The 21,471-nt window shown below is 32.6% G+C and overlaps 1 protein-coding gene across 1 annotated transcript; it reads left to right on the top strand.

Moving 5' to 3' along the window:
* The first annotated feature begins 9,266 nt into the window (after positions 1-9,266).
* On the top strand, positions 9,267-12,210 carry LOC131617652 (laccase-5-like). Its single transcript, XM_058888910.1, has 6 exons — positions 9,267-9,415; positions 9,604-9,755; positions 9,929-10,173; positions 10,299-10,427; positions 10,535-11,494; positions 11,820-12,210. The coding sequence occupies exons 1-6, from the start codon at positions 9,329-9,331 to the stop codon at positions 11,948-11,950; spliced, it is 1,704 nt and encodes a 567-aa protein (XP_058744893.1). The 5' UTR covers positions 9,267-9,328; the 3' UTR covers positions 11,951-12,210.
* The last annotated feature ends 9,261 nt before the right edge of the window (positions 12,211-21,471 follow it).

Here is a 21,471-nt window from a genome sequence, read left to right as displayed (position 1 = left end):
CAGACATAATTTATTTTGATAAAATTGAGTTTGGTAGAATTGGTTTTGATAGAATTGAGTTTGACAAAATTGATTTATGTTTGAATATATTTATGTAAAAGTGAGTTGAATAACAAACTTCATTGTAAAAATCATGTTTAAACTCATAAGTTACAAATTTTAACTTCAAATAAAATCAATTATGGATGTAGAACCAATTTCACTTTAGAATAAACAAACACCTTAAAATCATTCATAATCAATTCTAAAATTCTAAAATTTCTTTTAACTCTTTCAAAAGCCAAATTAAATATGCTATAAGTGAAACACATCTCATAATTGATTATATTACCACCATAATTGATTATAGACCGATTTTGCTTCATAACTGATTACATAATTGATATGTTCGGTAAAAAAAAAAAGTTTTGGTTTTTCAAAGGATTTTCAGAAGAGTTTTAAAAGAAATGAAATTTTAAAATAGAAGTAACGTGAGTGTGAGTATCATTTTAGTACTTTGAGAGAAAGACACTCAATAATACACATTAATGACCCTAAACAAAAAAAAAAAAAAAACTCATGTTCAGGGTGAGCTTTTTCACATAAATATGTGTTTTTTCTTATGTTCTTCTAAGCAGGGGCGGAGCTATAGCCCAGCGAACCCGGGCACGTCCCCGGGCTCAACACCTCCTTTTGTTATATACTCTTCACTTAATAGTTGGTTTTTTAGACAACAGTAGAGACAAAATTAGTAAAAATATGGTGTAAAATATTTGGACAAAATTAAAGGCAAAATTTTTAGACAAAATTAAGAGTAAAATTAGTAGAAATAGAGTGTAAAATTAGTAAAAACAAGTTATAAATTTTTTGTCCGGACTTCCTAAAATTTTTGACTCCGCCATTGTTTCTAAGCATTTGATTCATTTGCGCCAAATATCATAATCTTTCTGCTTTTTGATTTAATTCAATTTATTTTCTTCATTTGATGATACTTATGATAGTTTTACTTTATTTTCTTTATCGTCCTCATAACCAAATGACAACGATTAGAGTTTAATTGAAAGAGAGCTTATGAAGTAATGATACTGTCTAGAAAACAAATTTTATAATCCTCTAGATCTTCAAAGAGAATAACAATTCTTGCAATTTCATGCTGTAGATATCCTGAGAAACAATACAAAAAAATCACTTGAGAGAAATCGTCAGCAATGACATTTCAGTTTGAGTAATGATATTGGTACACTAAAAAGTGACACCAACACCGTATATTAATACGGTTTGTTTTTTTTTATTATGTTTAATATTTATATTTTTCACTTTTTCAATAAAATGATACAATTGTGTGCTGTATTTTATTTGGTGTAAGTATGGTGTAAAGATTTTGGTGTAAGCATAGCACCCCTCTTTCAGTTTATATATGTGGCCTATGAAGATCTTCTCCAATGTTTGTTAAATTACGTATCTCTGTCCTCTGATCATGACTGGTCCTTGTTACAGTTTGATGTTGATGATCCATGTTTGAAATATTAAGAGACAGGCCACCTAATTTAATACTCTTAAGTTACATTTTTTCATAAGTACCTCTAACTAAATTCTTGTTCAACCCAATCAAATCACTTCGATTCAACTCTATTTTATTTTCAACCCACCAAATTGTTGACACTATTTTATCATTTCCTAACACTTTTTCACATTTTAATATATATGGCCTCTATTTTATTCAATTAACTAGACTCTATATTTTCTCATCAAACCATTAATGTTCTTTTTAAGTGCTTTACTTTCTAAACTCTTCAACCACCGTAACAAAGAAAATGTCTAATTGGACTAACTCAAAATTAATTTGCACTCTTTTTACTTTGGAAACTTCTAAGACTTGTAATATTCTTTTCATATGTTATTTTAATAATAAAAATTAAAATAATATTATTTCATTTTTTATTGTAGAATTAATTCCAGCTTACTTCTTTAATTACTTTTAAATTATTACATGGAAAATGTTAAAAATTCTATATTTTCATTACTTCTTTTAAACATTTTTTATTTTATTAAATAAAATATGTATAAATTACTCACTTTAAAAATAAATTTCACGTAAATCATTGAAAATAGCGTATATCTTATTATATAATAGAATGAATATTAAAGATAGTGTTAAAAATAGTATTTTATTAGTACTCTTTCCTATTATATTTCATTTTAGATTTATAGTGGTGGAGTATTTCACCAATAACTTGTACTTTTAAAAAATCTATAAAAAAATTAAATAACCTTTATTTTAAAACAAATAAATATATTTTAAAGATTAATTACTATGCACTATCAGTGTAAATTTTTTTACACAGTCAGTGAATCATAACCACCCACTAATACCAATTAATAAATAATTAAATTAAAAATAAAATATAATTTACAATCCAACGTTCACTATTCACGGACGGTGTAAAACTTCTTTACACTTTAAGTGCATTCCAATTAAACTCACATTTGAAGTTAAATACTGTATATGTTCACCTGACTTTTTTTGTACATATATTACAAAATGATTATAGAATTTAATATGTATAAACAATAAACTTGTATGATGATAAGAAGCAAAAGAACACATAATAAATAATTTTTTATTAAAATGAACTTATAATTAAGGACAACTGTTTGAATCAATGTTTAAAATTCGGATTGAATATCAACTTGTTTAAGATACCCATTTAATGAATTACTAGACGGATCTTTTCAAAAAACATCGTACTCTAAGACGTCTGTTCTGATACAATTTGTAATGCTCCAGAATGCCTTCAGCATTATCGACTAACCCTACAAATCAACACGGGTCTTTTCAGCATGTTTTGTTCTCATTCACACGCTCTCTAGGAAACTTCCCAGAAAGTCACATATTCAAATACTACTTCAAGTCAGACACGTTTAACTATGAAGTTTTTATTTATTATGCTACCGAAAAGAAGATGCATCTTGTTGGTATAGGTAGTATCAATCTATCCTTATAAGTCTTCCTTTGTCGGAACAAGCACAAAGTTTGTAGGTGAATCAATGCGGAAAAAAATAAAGAATTTGAGAAAATGGAGAAAAATGAGATATTAGGTGAGAGAGAGTAATTGAGGAAAATATTAACAAATTACATTAACTTTTAACCAATGTTACATGAGGGGTATTTATAGGATACAACAAATACAAGGTGGAACCAAACAGGCCCGTAAAGCAGCTAAAAATAAAAAATATCGTGACGAAAATCGATTACCCAAACAGGGGTAATCAATTTCCCCAACTAGGAAACCAAAAATAAAACTGCATTGGCTTCAAGAAACCGATTACCCCTATTAGGGTAATTAATTTCCTCCTCGATATTTTGTTTTTCCAGACTTCCAGAAGTGCTTTTTCCATAAGTCGCTTTCTACGAAATGATCTCAATAGCTTCCACAATGCATTTGAATTATCAAGGACTTTAATATCCTTCAACCATGCAGTCCCATATCTGCACAACCTCAGAATCCCTCTCATTTCGACGTGAATTCGGCGATCATTCTTCGCTCTCTTCGGCCTCAAGAGTGTCTCATTGTCGAGCATCGTGCACTGACAATCACTCCCCAGCACACCTATAAAAAAACAAGTATAACAAACCTGACATAAATAAAATAGTGGGTCTTAAAATTTTAGCAACATTATTCAAACCAAATGACAAATGATCAAAGCAAAATAAAAATGTATCCTCAAAAATTGAATAATAATAATAATAATAATAATAATAATAACCACAATGCAAATAAAAAATAATCACAACAACAACAAAATTGAATACTAACAAATAATAGCCTCAGGCTAAAAAGGGGTTTAGAGTTGAGGATTTCAGATAGATTGAGAAATGGAATAGAGATTGTGAAAATTTCCTATTTATTGGCAATGTAATTTTAGTGGCAATTTACTTATGTTGCAAGTGAATGATTTAAAACATAAGCAAATTATATATATATATATATATATATATATATATATATATATATATATATATATATATATGAGGAGGGATCAAATTACATCTGAATGGTTACATCACGAGTTACACTCGTTCGTAACTTCATTTCAGATAAATATTTTTAAAAATCAATTCATTGGCCTTATCCTGTGCCAAATGTATATTGTTCCTTACAAATATATCAGTGTTTATAGAATAACACTATGACTTATGGTGTGCGCAACTGAAGATCATTTTTTTAAAGATTTTAATATGTTCTTGAAATCGTGAATGATAGATTACCTGCATTATAAGTCAACACAACTAAGGCACATAAGATTGTCATCGTGAATTGAGCAAGAAATATCAGAATTGTTTGTTCTTGATTCATCAATGGTTGGATCCAAACATATTTGATAAATTTATTGAGTAAGAAACGATTAGGGGTACACGGGGATACACTCAAGAATTTGTATGGAGGTGATACAAAATTGAAGAAGGTGAAATTGCACTCTTTGCAGAAGAAATATGAAAATAAAGTAGATGAATAATGGTGATGTAATTGCAGATTTCTTCTCAAGATTGATGTTATTGGCCAATCAGATGAAGTAATTTGGTGAGAAGATCATTGAATTGCAAAAGGTTGAGAAAGTCTTGAGAGTATTGATTGCCAAATTTGAGCATATAATCGTGTCAATTGAAGAATATAAGGACCTATCAGAGATGAAGCTTGAAGAGTTGCAAGCATCATATGAGACCCATGATAACAACTTAAAGTATATGAATTATAAGAAGGTTTTAGAACAAACCCTACAAGCCAAGTTCTTTAAAAGATGAAAGAAGATGCCTCAAAGATCAACAAAGGTAAAGAAAATGGAAAAAGTAGAAGTGAAATGATGAAGTTTCTAGAAAGAATTCAAAGAATCAAAAATTTAAATAATCAAAAAATGGTGTCTCCGACGACTAGAAATTCAAGAAAATATTTGTATGAAGGAAATGCAATGCTATTATTGCCAGAAGTTTTACCATTATGCAAGAGATTCCTACTGCAATAAAGAATCAAATGTAAGTGATAAAGAAGAAGAAAAATTTGCACATACAAGCAATAGGACTTTGATGAGGTGTTACTAATGAACAATATACATTTGGCAGGGGATAAGGCTAATGTTTGGTATCTTCACACAGGTTGAAAGAATCACATGACTGAAAAACAAAAACTAGTTTATCGAGTTTGATAAATCAGTAAGAAGAGCCATTAAGTTTGTTGATAATAGCAAAGTCACATATGAGGGAATTTGAACATTATTTTGAAGATTAAGGATGGATAAGAAGAAATAATAAGTGATTTGCTATATGTTTCTTCAATGGAAAGCAACCTTACATGATGCCAGTGGACAATGAACTTAAGGTGTTTGATGCAAATTCAAAACTAATTTTGAAAGCAACTTTGTTAAACAATGGGACTTTCAAAATTATAATCAACATGCTTGACCATCAATGTCTTACATCAACCACTACTGAGGATCAAAATTGAATTTGACATCAGAGGTAGGTCATCTGAATTTTAGAAGCTTGAGTCTAATGCATATGAATAAAATGTTACATGTTCTTCCTCATATCAAAAGGCCAAAGAACTTATATGCTAAATTAGGAAGTCATTCAAGCATGAATTGTCTATGAAGTCAAATCAGAAGTTGGAGATTGTTCATTCAGATGATTATGACCCATTTGAAGTAAAGTCGATGGGAGTTAATTGAAAATTTCTAACCTTCACAGATAAATTAACCAAGCATATGTGGACTTAACTTATGGTCAAGAAAAGTGAAGTATTAAATCTTTTTGGAAGAAGACAAATTTATATAATCCAAAATATAGTAAGTACATAGCCGATCAGGAGATCTAGGCAATCATATTGATAAGTTGCAAGCCACACATTTGGAGCTTGATACTACTATCAACTTATTACAATAAGTTACTAATCTTTTCCTAGTTTCTGCTCTACATAACATCCTCTCAATAATAACGCTTGCCCGAAGACAATCCAAATTGGTATGCTGGAAAACGATTTTAGTACACATTGTCCAAATGGCATAGATTGTCTCAGTAAGATCTATTTTTAAGATAAGCTTCCCGCAACCTTTTCCACGAGTCCATCGATCTATAATATTCATTTACGTGTCCCAATCACCCGACTTATGATTATAATTCACCCGGGCCAAGATTGAACCCCAAATTCTAACTGTTGTCGCACGAAAAGAACAGGTGCCCACAACTTTCCTGCATCCCACAGAACACACATTTTCCATCCGTGACTACACCAAATTTAGCCAAACAATCTTTCGTGGGGAGTCTATTATTGCAAGCTAGACACATCGTGAATTTTACTATTGGTCTAGCTAAATTGCTAACAAATAATTTCCTCTAACGAAATTTTGGCTAAGGTCCTATAAACAATTTGTAAACTTGCTTGGTTACATACCTCCCTTTGGTTTGAAACTCACACCACAAAGTATATTGTATTAGCATGTCCCTGTTCTTGAACATAGCCTTAATGATTCACGAACATTGCCCCGACGACGTGAAGGTATAAGCAGTATCTTTTTCAGGTGGTAGGCGTGAATCCATTTGATCCACATTCTATTACTTTTTGCATAAAAATTCCATAGAAGCTTTCCAAGAGTAACTTTATTCCATTCTCGCATATGGATCAAGTTTATACCCCTAGCAATAACTGGATCACATATGTGGTCCCACGATACCTGCGCCTTACGAGATCGATTTTGTTTCCTTGTCCATAAGAATTCTCTGCATATTCTGTCAATATGAGCAATTACCGTTGCGGAAATGGGAAAATTTGCATCTAATAGTTGGCAATGGCAAACATCACATTCTTCACCAATTGAAGTCTTCTTGCATATGACAACAACCTTGTGCTCCAATGATTGAGTCGCTGCAGCATTTTGTCAATCAGAGGATTATAATTATGAACCGATAATTTTCTACTAGCCAGTGGAACCCCAAGGTATTTCACCGGTAATGATCCTATTGCAAAGTCGGTCGCATTCTGGAGAATTTCCTGACTATTGTCAATTCCTCCATAAAAAAGTTTCCTTTTTGGGATGTTGATGGTGAGACCAGTAGAGGCAAAGAAGAACTTTACCTTACCCATCATCAGCTGCATTGATATCACATCACCTCTCAAGAAGGAACTGAGAAATAAGGAATAAGGTGGCAAATTACTTGTGTTGCAAGTGAGTAATTTGCAACACAAGCAAACTGTCACAAATTGAAAGTTTTCCAAAACAATATATATGATTGATTTAAATTATATTTAAAAGAAAAAAATCTAGACCGAATTTGCAAATATGTGAATTTAAATCGTGTAACTCATGATTTAAACACTCTAACTTATAGGTCCAAATCCTAAGCGGACCATACAGTAAGTAATTTTGTCCAATTACCTCTATTCATATATCCAACTCTACATAAAAAATAATAGAGACCTATTCACACAATCAATGGCATTAACCACCTCCACATGGAAAAAAAAAATTCAAAAGTCAATTTGATTTTGTTGTTGGAATGAAATCTAAACACTTTGTGGTAGTGATATAAGAAAATGTTCAAATTTGAAGAAATCTAGATATAACTTAGATTGATGTAGTAAACAAAATATTACATAAATATCAATTTACAAAGGGAAAACAAAAACTTAAAATATCAGTCTAAAAACAAACTCAAAATTTATCACCCACCAAAGTATATTGGCTAAGACATTCTTAGTATGTATACACAAACACAATTCTCATGGAAAAATATGTTTGAACTTATTTGCAAAACTTGTTTAACACAACTACTATACTCTAAATATATAGGTATAGTTACCCCACAAGAATGTTTGAATTAAGTATTTTAATGATAAAAAAAATAATACTTTGAAGAAATTTAAGATGATTTGGACAAAATTTATTGTTGGTATAAAAATGGAAAAGAATTGTTAAAATGATAAAATTTATGAAATATTTTTTCAAATTAAATTTTAAGATTTTAAAATGAATATCAAGTTAAAGAATTTGATATTCGTCTCATATTTCATAGAATGTGAATGTCAAATTAAATATTATTATTGCTTTAAATTTTGCAAGTTGGTTTTTAAATTTTACAAATTGACCCATTGAATTTCTTAAAAAAATTATGAATTAACCCTTAATATTTTTTAAATTGTACAAATTGTTCCCTTGCATATTAATTCTTATTTTTCAAATTTTAAATTTGATTCAAAACTTTATAATTTATAAAAATAATCCCAATAATTTAACAATAAATAATTTAATACTCTATCCAAACAACAAAAGTTATAAATGGATAAATTTAATTTATTTATTTAAATTATTTAAAATTTAAAATTTTTTAAAAAATTTGAATCATTTCATCCAAACACACTTTAGGTGAATGATCTTAACAAAATAAAGTGATTTTTTGAAAAAAGGTAAAGTGATTCAATCAAAATTAATTATTTAGATAAAACTTATGGAGAATTGTTAAAATTTAAAAATTTAAAAAATATTTTATTCAAATTAAATTAAACAATTTCAAATAATACCTAAAATTCTTCTCTCACTCTATACATTGTGAATGCCAAATTGATTAATATTACTCTTTTGAATTTTCAAGTTGCTCCATATATATTTTAAATGATCTCTGGAATTTTCAAACATTTGCAAAATAGTTCTTAATATTTTTTAAAATTTATAAATCGATCCCTTTAAATTTTCAAAAATTGAAAATCAACTCCTATTTTTTAAAATTCAAAATTTGATCCAAAAATTTATAAAAATGACAAAAAAATGTAACATTAAATAACTTAAAATATTTTCTACAAACAAAATAATTAAAAAATAATTTTATTTTAATTAAATCATTTAAATTATTTTGAATTCTAAATTTCAGAAAAAAATATTAATTACCTCTTCCAAAATAGTGTTTTATTTTTCTTGTTTTATTCTAACCCCTATCAAATGTCATACTACTTAGATAGAAATGAAGAAAGAGAAAAAGTAAATTTAAACCAATCTTATTCCCTTTTAAAAAGTACAAAAATAATCACCCTTTTTGAAAATTCAACCTTTCTAACTAAATCAAGACTTGAGATAGAAGCAAACGTTGTTGAAAAAAAAAATAATTAACCATCTGGTGCAACAACTTTCATTGGGTTGAACTAAGTTTCTGGATGTATTTTACATCTTATAGCCGTATATTACAACCTAATCCACCAACCTTTAAGACTCTAATCTTCACTATATAAACCATTCTCTCCCACTCTTACTCTCATTGCAATTTCCAACCTTCATTGCATAGATAATTAACCAAGTATTCTAAACAATGGAACCTTTCAACACCATGTTCTTAGCATTTTTTCTTCTCTTGGTTTCTTTAGCCAATGCCAAAGTTCAAGAACACGAATTCGTTGTAAGTTTTTTTTCTTTCATTTATACATTTCTTCAGGGCCGTCTGTCTTAAATTTTATGAAGTCTTTTTAGTCACGGTTTAAATGTGTAATAACCTGCCTTGCTCGTTTTCAAAGACGGCTCTGAATTTTTTTCTTTCATTTACTTTTGGTGAGATTAATTACTTGGTTGATATTTTTATTGTGATAGGTTCAAGAAACTCCAGTGAAGAGGCTGTGCAACACACATATGAGTATTACTGTAAATGGACAATTTCCTGGTCCAACTTTGGAAGTTAATAATGGAGATACTTTGGTTGTTAAAGTCGTTAACAAAGCTCGTTATAATGTCACCATTCACTGGTAAATTATTAAGCTATGACTACAAATTATTAGCTTTTACTTTCTTTTTAACAAATTAGAAACTTTGCTTCATCCACAAGCAAAACTTTTTATTATTAGTTTTTTTTTTTACTCACTTGTAGTACTAATTGATGTTGCATCGACGGAGTTTAACCGTGATTTTTTGTGTTTAGGCATGGAGTTAGGCAGATCAGAACAGGGTGGGCTGATGGGCCGGAATTCGTGACACAATGTCCTATTCGTCCTGGAGGAAGTTACACCTACAGGTTTACCATTCAAGGACAGGAAGGTACACTTTGGTGGCATGCTCATAGTTCATGGCTTAGAGCCACGGTTTATGGAGCTCTAATCATTCATCCAAAGGAGGGCGACGATTATCCTTTCACTAAGCCAAAGCGCGAAACACCTATTCTTCTAGGTAAGATGATCACATGTTTGTCTTTTTCTGGAGCACAGACACTTCTGAACAAATGTGTGTCTGTGTCGTTGTTGTGTCCATGATTCGTATCGATGAAAATAATGATGGTTATGATTATTAATTAGGGGAATGGTGGGATGCAAACCCTATTGATGTTGTGAGACAAGCAACACAAACAGGAGCTGCTCCAAATATATCTGATGCATACACTATCAATGGTCAACCTGGTGATCTTTACAAGTGTTCTTCTCAAGGTTTGATCATTTTCTTTCTTAATTTTACCTGACTCGAAGGATTAGTCTCTGCAGTTACATGCACAATACTCGGTTCATGAACATGACAATGACTATATTTCATGCAGGCACAACAATTGTTCCAATAGATTCAGGAGAAACAAATCTCATAAGAGTAATCAATGCAGCATTAAACCAACCACTTTTCTTCACAATTGCAAACCACAAATTAACAGTAGTAGGTGCTGATGCTTCTTATGTTAAACCATTCACAACCAATGTCCTTATGTTAGGACCTGGCCAAACCACTGATGTTCTCATCAACGGCGACCAACCACCATCACGATACTACATCGCAGCTCGCGCTTACCAATCCGCTCAAAACGCTGCGTTCGATAACACAACGACGACCGCAATTCTCGAATACAAATCATCACCATGTCCTGCAAAGGGTGGTGCAAATATCAAACCTATTATGCCTTCATTACCAAACTACAATGACACAAACACTGTTACATCCTTTAGTAAAAGTTTCAGAAGTTTAAGAAAAGTTGAAGTTCCTTATGAAGTTGATGAAGATCTTTTCTTTACTATTGGATTAGGACTCAACAAATGTCCATCAAATTTCAATTCGAACCAATGTCAAGGACCGAACGGGACGCGGTTCACTTCAAGTATGAACAATGTGTCTTTTGTACTACCAAACAAGTTTTCAATCCTGCAGGCTCATAAACTTGGAGTGCAAGGCATCTTTACGACCGATTTTCCCACGAAACCGCCTGTGAAATTTGATTACACCGGTAACGTGAGTCGGTCGCTGTGGCAACCGATTCAAGGGACTAAAGTTACTAAGTTGAGATTTGGATCAAGGGTTCAGATTGTTTTGCAGGATACTAGTATTGTTACTCCTGAGAATCACCCTATTCATCTTCATGGTTATGATTTTTATATTGTTGCTGAGGGTTTTGGAAACTTTGATCCTAAGAAAGATGCTTCCAAATTTAACCTTGTTGATCCACCTATGAGGAACACTGTTGCTGTACCTGTTAACGGTTGGGCAGTTATCAGATTTGTAGCTGATAATCCAGGTAACTTTAGTTCAATCCCTACTTTGCAACCATACAGAAACACGACACCGACACTGACACGTCGATACAGATAATAATTTAAAAGAATAAATAAATTAAACTTAATCATAAATATCGATATGACACATCTAATTTCAGAGATATCGGTGCTACATAGATAATAACTATAGTATTTATGATTAAATATGTTTTCAGTCTGTCACATTTGTTAATTTTTTTTAATAGTCTAATAACCAATGCGCTCTCTTACAATCTGATGTCTCTGAAACTATCAACCAACCGAATAGGATTAAGACTAAAAATTTGTTTGATGTGATGTGTGTAGGTGTTTGGATTATGCATTGTCACTTGGATGTTCATATTGGATGGGGTTTGGCAACTGTGTTCTTGGTAGAGGATGGAGAAGGGCTATTGGAATCCATAGAAGCTCCTCCAGAGGATTTGCCTCTATGTTAGGATAATCCAAATTATGAAATTTGTTACACTATTTGTAATTTTATTTAGTTTTGAAGTTCATTTGCATGTTTCCCTATATTGGGGAAGTTTTTCTACATTGTTGTGTTTCAGAGAGATAAAATTGGGTTTAGGAAAAAAAAGATGGTAATGTGATTTCAAACACAAATGCTATCTTATAGTGTCACAGACCTAATTGATTAAATTGATATACTAGATGTTGTATTTCCCTTTTGTAATAGATGTTATAATGAAAATATAAGTTTTGGTTATTTTTAATCCATTTCTTTTCAAGTTTCAATTTGAACACAACATGTATCAAAATGGAAAATTAAAGGTGGTAAAACGGGTCTATTTGGCTGGATATACTCGATATATACTCGTTTTGTCTTATTATTTTTTTTTTTTAGAGAATTTAAGGTCTGCATCATCAATATGTATGTTATGTTCTATTTTTTTTTGGATTTTCTTGGACGCAGACATATGAAACTTTTATGTTTAGGAATGCAAAGTCGGTCGCACCCCGCCCTCCTTTTTTCAAGACGGATCGAAGTTTTAGCCTCAACTCTCAATTATATCCACTCTTTCTCGTCCTATTTTTTACGAGCTTTTCTATGCCTAAACGGAACCAACATGTCCATTTTCTGTATTTATTTACACTTAGATATTTTGTTATTTAAGAAAAGCTAGAATAATTATAAGTTGATTATTCAGCCAAAGTTTTTCTTGTGTTAGCTGACCAAAAATATTACTACCTGTTTAACTAGGTTGAGAGGTAATAATATAATCTGATAATCACATAAGTACTTAGAAAGCTCAATTTTTGGAAAACATGTTCTCAAATTGTAAAGTGAATTTTACTTTCAAGTGAAGGTCAATATAGGTGCAACTGCAATAGTAGACAAGTTACATACAATTCAATCTAACAAGAGAAATCAAAGGACTAATGCCCCAAAAATAATATTTTGGTCTCCAACTTTTTACTTTCTGATCAAAGCCAAGATTGGATAAATATAGAAAGTTAGATTAACGTTTTTGTTAATGTCAACGTTTTCTAATTTATAAAGGCAAATTTTTCTCTCAAACTTTAAAACTGATGTATTTTTAGAAATGAATTCAATACCAGAATTTTTAGTTAAGCGAAGAGATAATTATAATTTATTCAAATATTCTTATATTATCTGTCTCATTTTCAAAAGAAATGAATTCATTTTCATATAAGTAAAAAACTTAAGTAACAAAAAAATTGTTTTAGCTTGAGATTCAAACCAGTATTTTGATTTCCTTAAACTCATATCAATTAGTCCTGTCTTATAAGTACACCTTTTCATTCATAGATTTTCTTATGGAGGTGGATTGAGCAATAATCATCATAAATATTTATTCCATTGAATTAGTAGGCTTTGATGAAGTTTAGACCTGTGCTAATTCTGTAATTATGGCCCATAGATCAAAGTCTGTTGAAATTAGGTTTACAAAAACAGGGCTTATTTGATTTTGGAGTTAGAGATTTATATTTGTCACCACACATTTAAATTTGACACCCTCTTTTATTTTTATATTAATCAAAATATCTTTCTCATTATTTATATATCCCAATATTGTAATCGGTCAAAATGATTTATTCTGGGGAAACTGTTAAATTCCAAAAATTTGATAGTTAAAACAAAAAAAAATATATGATATAAAAAATTTGGAATTTAATGAAAACTATGCAATTTTTCAGAATTTTAAAAAAATTGCGAAATAATATGTAGTCTAAAAAATTCTCTACCTCTATGATAAATTGATCATTTCTTTAAGACATATCAAGAGTTTATCTAAAATCAGTTGTGGCATGATGTTGTAGAATACATCCTTCATATTGCATAAATAAAAATTGTTAACTTCCATAATAAACTACTTAATGAAAGTATTGTTCACGAAAATTATAAAGCATCGAAAATGAACCTTAATAGAGGATTGAAAACTTGATGAGGCATCAAAATTATCTAAATTTTCCGTGACAGTTTGATTTAAGATGCTACGATGTTCTAGAAAACTAAAACCAATCCGCTCGAACCATTCATCATTTGTATAACCAATTACATTGATAGAATTGTGAAATCCAATATTACCCTCATCAAGATTCAACAATTCAGATTGAGAAAACGTCGTAAGTCGCAATCCTCCTAGTAAATACACAGGATGCAAGTTATAATCATTTCTTATCATTAACATTAGAAGAATTGATCACAAGCACTAAAGCAACAATTAGTCCATGATGGATTAATGGACCAATAAACAATTTGAATAAAATTCTCAAGGAACACTTGCAGAGAAAACACATATTAAAAGAATCTCGCAAAGAAAACTTTTGGAGAACAACCCTCACTCTTCATCTGGTAAACATTTGGATTTTAGGGTTTGCTTGAGAAAATTGGGTTTCGACAGCAACGTGGATTGAAGTAACTAAAACATTAAGTTACCCGCTCGAATTCCGGTTTCATACTTCCTGTAAGAACAATGACAAAAATCCAAATACGAAATGACAACTCAAAGTCATTTGTAGCTTTGAGAAGATACAAAATTGCATCTGTAGGATCGAGTTCGATAGCTTTATCTGCTTTGGTTAGAACTTTATTAGCGAGGTGTTACGGAAAGGATATGGACTTGTTATTGGAAAAACTTTAACGATTTGTAAAAAAGAGGACGAAGGAAGTAGAGAGAGAGAGAGAGAGAGAGAGAGAGAGAGAGAGAGAGAGAGAGAGAGAGAGAGAGAGAGAGAGAGAGAGAGAGAGAGAGAGAGAGAGAGAGAGAGAGAGAGAGAGAGAGAGAGAGGAGAGAGAGAGAGAGAGAGAGAGAGAGAGAGAGAGAGAGAGAGAGAGAGAGAGAGAGAGAGAGAGAGAGAGAGAGAGAGAGAGAGAGAGAGAGAGAGAGAGGGAAAAATGAAATTTCAAATTGAAATTTTAAATTGGAGTCACATTAAAAAAGGGTAAATAGGAAAAGAAATCGCGATTGAATCATATGACATCATTAATTAAACCAAACCTAGCAAATAAAGACATAATATAATAAGCATGTAGTTGAATTTGAACAATATGACATCATTAGTTGCAAAAAGTAATTTTTAAACTAAAATTATCCTATTTTAGTGAGGTGGCAGATTTAGAGAAAAGAGCCAAAAAGAATTTTCTAGAGCATCTTTATTTTTATATGGTAGATTCCATATTTCATCTTCTCTAGATTTTAGCTTTTATCTGCAAACTCGAAATAGGTTAAATTATTCTAGATATTTTTATGCATTGATGCTAAGACAACTTAAGAATGTTTGAAATACTATGAAAAAATGATTTATTCACGATTCTAAACTCCATCTATTTAATTTACAATTAATTTTACAACCAATACATCTAAAAATTAGTAAAAGTCTCATATTTATACACATAAGGAAGTAAATGTTAACTCACAAGTATTTTTATCTCTCTGAGTAAAATGATAAGGCTTTGTTGGCCTTCTATGTGTTGGTGCACAATGAATAAAGATGGTGACAAAGAGAATAATAGAATAACGGCGCAAAAGAGATGAGAGAATAAATGTTGTATTCTACTTTTAATGATAGCTATTACAAGGCTATTTATAAGAAAAGAAAATCTTGCCACATAAGCCCTAAAACAGTAAACTTAGTGAACAAGTCTAAGGTACAAACAGTACAGTACTACAAAATACTAAAGTACCCTTACTACTAACAGCTAAGCTAATGGGACCCAGATAACATCTTCTGGTCAACGACATCTTCTGAGTAACCATCAGAAGATCAGCCCACATCACAACTTCTGATGCTCATCTTCTGAATATTGAATTACTCTTCAATACCATCCCTTAATTCATATTCTTCACTCAAAACTGACAACGCCAATTCCATCCCTCAAGAGCAGAAATTGATCCGTCTTGATCGCCTTCGTCAGAACATTTGTCACTTGCTTCTGAGTGCTACAGTGCACAACTTCTAATGTTCCATTCTGGACTTGGCTTCTCAAGAAATGATACTTAGTCTCAATATGCTTGCTTCTTCCGTGTAACACCGGATTCTTGGCAAGATTGATTGCAGACTTGTTATCAATCATCAGCTTCAGAGGCTTCTTCACTCTAATCTTCAGATCTTCTAATAGATTCAGAAGCCACGCAGCTTGACATGCAGCTACAGCGCCTGCGATGTACTCAGCTTCACAGGTTGATAGAGCAACAACAGGTTGCTTCTTGGAACTCCAAGAGATAGGGCCTCCCAGAAACATGAACAAATATCCAGAAGTACTCCTTCTATCAACTCTGTCTCCACACCAATCAGAATCAGAATAACTCAATAACTCTGATTCTTCCTTTCTCCCTGAAGGAAACAATATGCCATATTTCAGAGTTCCCTTGACATATCTCAAGATTCTGACAGCAGCTTGGTAATGGGACCACTTAGGTTTACTCATGAACCTACTAACCAATCCAACTGCATAGCATATATCAGGCCTGGTATTACACAAATACCTTAGAGAACCAACCAGCTGTTTGAATACCGTAGCATCAACATCTTCACCTTCAGAATCCGAGTCCAACTTCTGATTCACTTCTGACGGTGTAACAGCAGCTTTGCAATTCTCCAACTTGAATTTCTTCAGAAGTTCTAGCTCATACTTCAACTGATGCAGAATGATACCATTTTCTGAGTACAGAATCTCCATCCCTAGAAAATATGACATTTTCCCAAGGTCTGTAATCTCAAACTCATTCATCATCACCTTCTTGAACTTCATCAGATCTTCTAGAAAACTCCCCGTAAGCAATATGTCATCAACATACAGACACAGCAGAATCATATTGCTTCCAGAATGTTGCACATAAACTCCATATTCCATCTCACACTTCTGAAACCCTTGCTTCTTGAAAAATGAATCAATCTTCAAATTCCAAGCTCTGGGCGCTTGCTTCAGTCCATATAGAGCTTTGTGTAATTTGTACACCATCCCTTCCTTATTCTTTTTCACAAAGCCAGGGGGTTGTGACACATATACCTCCTCTTGTAATGGACCGTTCAGAAATGCAGACTTTACATCCAGATGCATCAAGGACCATCCTCTGTTCGCAGCTAACGCAATCACCAGCCTGATTGTCTCATGTCTAGCTACAGGAGCAAACACCTCAAAGTAATCTAGTCCAGGTTTCTGAAGAAAACCTCTAGCCACTAGCCTTGCTTTGTGTTTACCAACTGATCCATCTGGCTTCAGCTTTACTTTAAAAACCCATCTGACGCTGATGGCTTTCTTCTTCTTTGGAAGTTCTGTCAGCTTCCAGGTCTTGTTTCTTTCTATAGCCTCAAGTTCTTCTTTCATGGCATTCAGCCAGACCTTCTTCTTGAGCTCTTCTTCTATACTCACTGGTTCAGAATCTACTAACATAGCACACTGAATGACCTCTCCTTCTGAGTCAACTTCTGTGTCTTGCAACATGTCAAAATCTGCAAACCTTCTTGGTATAGTTCTGACTCTTTGTGGTCGCTGAGCTACTTCAGAGTCAGCTACTCCTGAGTCACCACCTCCATGATCATCTCCAGAAGCTTGTCCTCCAGACCCTATGTCTTCAGAGTTTTCCCTTCCAGAATCATGACTACCACCAGAATCTGGATCATTATCAGAATCTGGATCAGAATCAGATTCTCCATCTGACTCATCTTCAGAAGATGCTTCATCTTCTGACCCGTCTTCAGAAGATTCTTCATCTTCTGACTCCAACTTTTCTTCAAAAGTTATCTCTACATCAGAAGTTGGTTGAGACTCTCTCCAATCCCAAACTTCTGATTCCTTCACAATGACGTCTCTGCTGACTTCAACTTTGTTAGTTTCTGGACAATAGAGCTTGTATGCACCTGTACTGTGGTACCCCACCAATAACATCACTTTGCTTCTATCATCCAGCTTCTTCCTTCTAGCTTCTGGAACGTGTTTGTAACACACAGAACCAAAAACCTTCAGATGACTAACACTTTGCTTCTCTTTAGTCCACTTCTCTAAAGGAACAATTTCCTTCAGCCTCTTCGTTGGACACCTGTTGAGCACATATGCTGCAGTAGCAACAGCTTCTCCCCACAGATTATGAGGAAGCTTCTTCTCTTTAAGCATACTTCTCGTCATATCAAGCAAAGTACGATTTCTACGTTCAGCAAGACCATTGTGTTGAGGAGTATAAGGAGCAGTAACTTCATGCTCAATTCCATTATCATCACAGAACTTCTGGAATTCTGTAGAGTTATACTCGCCTCCACCATCCGTTCTGAGAATCTTTATCTTCTGGCCACTCTGCTTCTCAGCCTTCACCTTGAACTTCTGGAATTCTGTGAACACCTCAGTCTTAAACTTGATAAGTGTTACCCATGTCATTCTTGTGAACTCATCCACAAAAGACACAAAATACCTATTTCCTCCAAGTGAAGGTTCTGGAAATGGTCCACACACATCAGAGTGCACTACTCCCAAAGCATGCTTTGCTCTTGGAGCAACTTCTGATACAAATGGCAATCTGGGTTGTTTGCCTTTCATGCATACCTCACATGACTTCTCAGGCTTCACAATCTTTGGAATGCCATGTACAAGCTTCTTAGAACTTAGATGCCCCAGGCTTCTATAGTTCAAGTGCCCCAACCTCTTGTGCCACAGCTTACTATCACCTTCTGAGCCTTCAGCACTCAGACACTCTGTTTCAGCTGTTTCTACATTCACCTTGAATGTTCTGTTGATTCCCTGTTCAGATTGCATAATCAACTTCTGATTGGAATCATACAACTTCAAGAGGTTGTTCTTCATAACAACTGAGAAACCTTTCTCAATGAGCTGACCCACACTCATCAGATTGCTTTTGATTCCAGGAACATACCAAACATCCTTGATCAGAACAGTCTTTCCATTCTTCACTTTGGCTTTGACATTTCCCATACCTTCTGCATATAGGTACTTATCATCAGCACATCTGATCTTTGTCCTCCTTTCAGAGTCAAAGTCTATCAGCCATTGTTTGTTTCCAGTCAAGTGATTTGAACACCCAGTGTCCATATACCACCATTCTGACGAACATCTTTTGTCCGACTCTGAAGCCATCAATAGCACAGGTTCATCATCTGATCCTCCTCTGGCTATATTTGCTTCTTCTGATCTCCTTCCTTTGTTTGCCAAACAGTCTCTAGCAAAATGGCCAAACTGTTTGCAACAGTAACATTGAACTTTCTTCTTATCCTTTCCCTTCTGATATCTCTTCTCATCAGAAGTTGAGGCTTCCTTCTGGAATCTATCACCACGTCTATGCTTCTGGTCCTTCTTGACAAAAGAAGCCTTCAGAGCTTGCTCAACTTCTCTCTCAGAAGTTCTCTCAGTCAGACGCAACTCTTGTGCTTCTAAACTGCTTTGCAACTCTTCTATTCTCATGGTTTCCAAATCTTTAGAATGTTCAATGGATACAACAATATAATCAAATTGAGGAGTAAGTGACCTCAATATCTTCTCTATGATTACTTGTTCAGAAAGAGTTTCTCCACAAGCCTTCATCTCATTAGTGATCACAATCACTCTAGAGATATACTTAGAGACTTTTCTCATTGTTCTTCATGTTGAGATTCTCATATTGCTTTCTCAGGGATTGAAGCTTCACCTTCTTCACTGATACGTCACCACCGTAACACCTGACCAGTATATCCCACGCCTCCTTTGACGTCATAGAATCAACAATCTTCTCAAACACATTCACATCCACACACTGATGGATGAAGAACAACGCCTTTTGGTCTCTCTTCTTCGTCTCTCTCTGCGCTTCTCTTTGTTCTTCCGTTGCATCCGCTGCAACCGGAATATATCCTCCAGTGACAAGATCTAGAACATCTTGAGCACCAAATAATACACGCATTTGAATCATCCATCTATTCCAGTTTTTACCATCAAGAACTGGAAGTTTGGTATTCAAGTTGCTTCCACTCATCTTTAAACTTGTGCAGACAAAAACAGATTTCACTCACACTCACACAGTGTTTCCCAACCCACAAACAATCAAGAAAAATGTGATTCAACACAACTTTGTTTCCTAGAAACAAAATCAATCACACAGTCACACAAACTCACGTTCACTCGTGTTTCCCTGTGTTTGGAACCGGAGCTCTAGATACCAATTGTTGGTGCACAATGAATAAAGATGGTGACAAAGAGAATAATAGAATAACGGCGCAAAAGAGATGAGAGAATAAATGTTGTATTCTACTTTTAATGATAGCTATTACAAGGCTATTTATAAGAAAAGAAAATCTTGCCACATAAGCCCTAAAACAGTAAACTTAGTGAACAAGTCTAAGGTACAAACAGTACAGTACTACAAAATACTAAAGTACCCTTACTACTAAACAGCTAAGCTAATGGGACCCAGATAACATCTTCTGGTCAACGACATCTTCTGAGTAACCATCAGAAGATCAGCCCACATCACAACTTCTGATGCTCATCTTCTGAATATTGAATTACTCTTCAATACTATGTTCCACATCCATACTGCTCCATCTAATTTTGATTTAGTGCAGGTTTAGTTTTCATTTCAAAAGAGATAAAAACAATTTTAGAGATTTTGAAATGATTTTGATTTATTTGGTTCATCAAAATAAAATCGATTATATTTTTATAATTGATTTTATTTGAATTTGAAATTTATAACTTATGAATCTAAATATAATTTTTATACAAAATTTATTGTTTAACTCACTACTTTCAACTCATTTTTAATCAAATTATATTTACTTAATTAATTCATTTAAAATTACTATTATTTTTCAATTATATGTAAATCATATTAATTATTTGGACTAAAGATAAAACTCAAAGTACAATTATTTCATCAACTAAATAATTGTTGGAGTAATAACCACTACATGTGCAGTGTTGTCTAAACTAGCAATTGAGTTTAGGGGTGACAAAATTTCAATATAGTATGTATATTTAGAGGCAAGATGCCAAGGCTCTACTTCTACACACATCATAGATGGGCCTCACTAGCTTAACAACTCATAAAATGTATGCATCACCCATTATGTTGTGTACTTAATGAAACTTGGCGTAAATGGAATGCTCTATTATGAGATAAATATAACAATTTTCTTAGTTAAACTTCATTATTAGCCTAATTTTCTTTCAAACCATTAATGATATTTGATGTCGATTTTAGATACTTAATGCATTTTACGTGTGTGGTTTATTATTATACTTGGTCGACTGTCATTAGCCTAATTTTGGATTGTTATTAGCCTAATTTTCTTTTTATTTTTTTCTTTTATATTTTATACTTCATACACTACTAATTAATACTATAATAAAAAATAAGACACTTTATAATAATAATAATGATAAGATATCTTAGTATGAATAAAATATTAATGAAGAAATCGCATTTTATTTTAAATTATTTTTATTTTTTATATTACTCACTTTGTCATGTCAAATTTAAAATACAAAAGCAAAAACAAAATAGCTTAC

The sequence above is a fragment of the Vicia villosa genome, linkage group LG7, assembly GCF_029867415.1.
Source record: "Vicia villosa cultivar HV-30 ecotype Madison, WI linkage group LG7, Vvil1.0, whole genome shotgun sequence".
NCBI lineage: Eukaryota > Viridiplantae > Streptophyta > Magnoliopsida > Fabales > Fabaceae > Vicia > Vicia villosa.
This window is presented reverse-complemented; position numbering and strand designations above follow the sequence as displayed.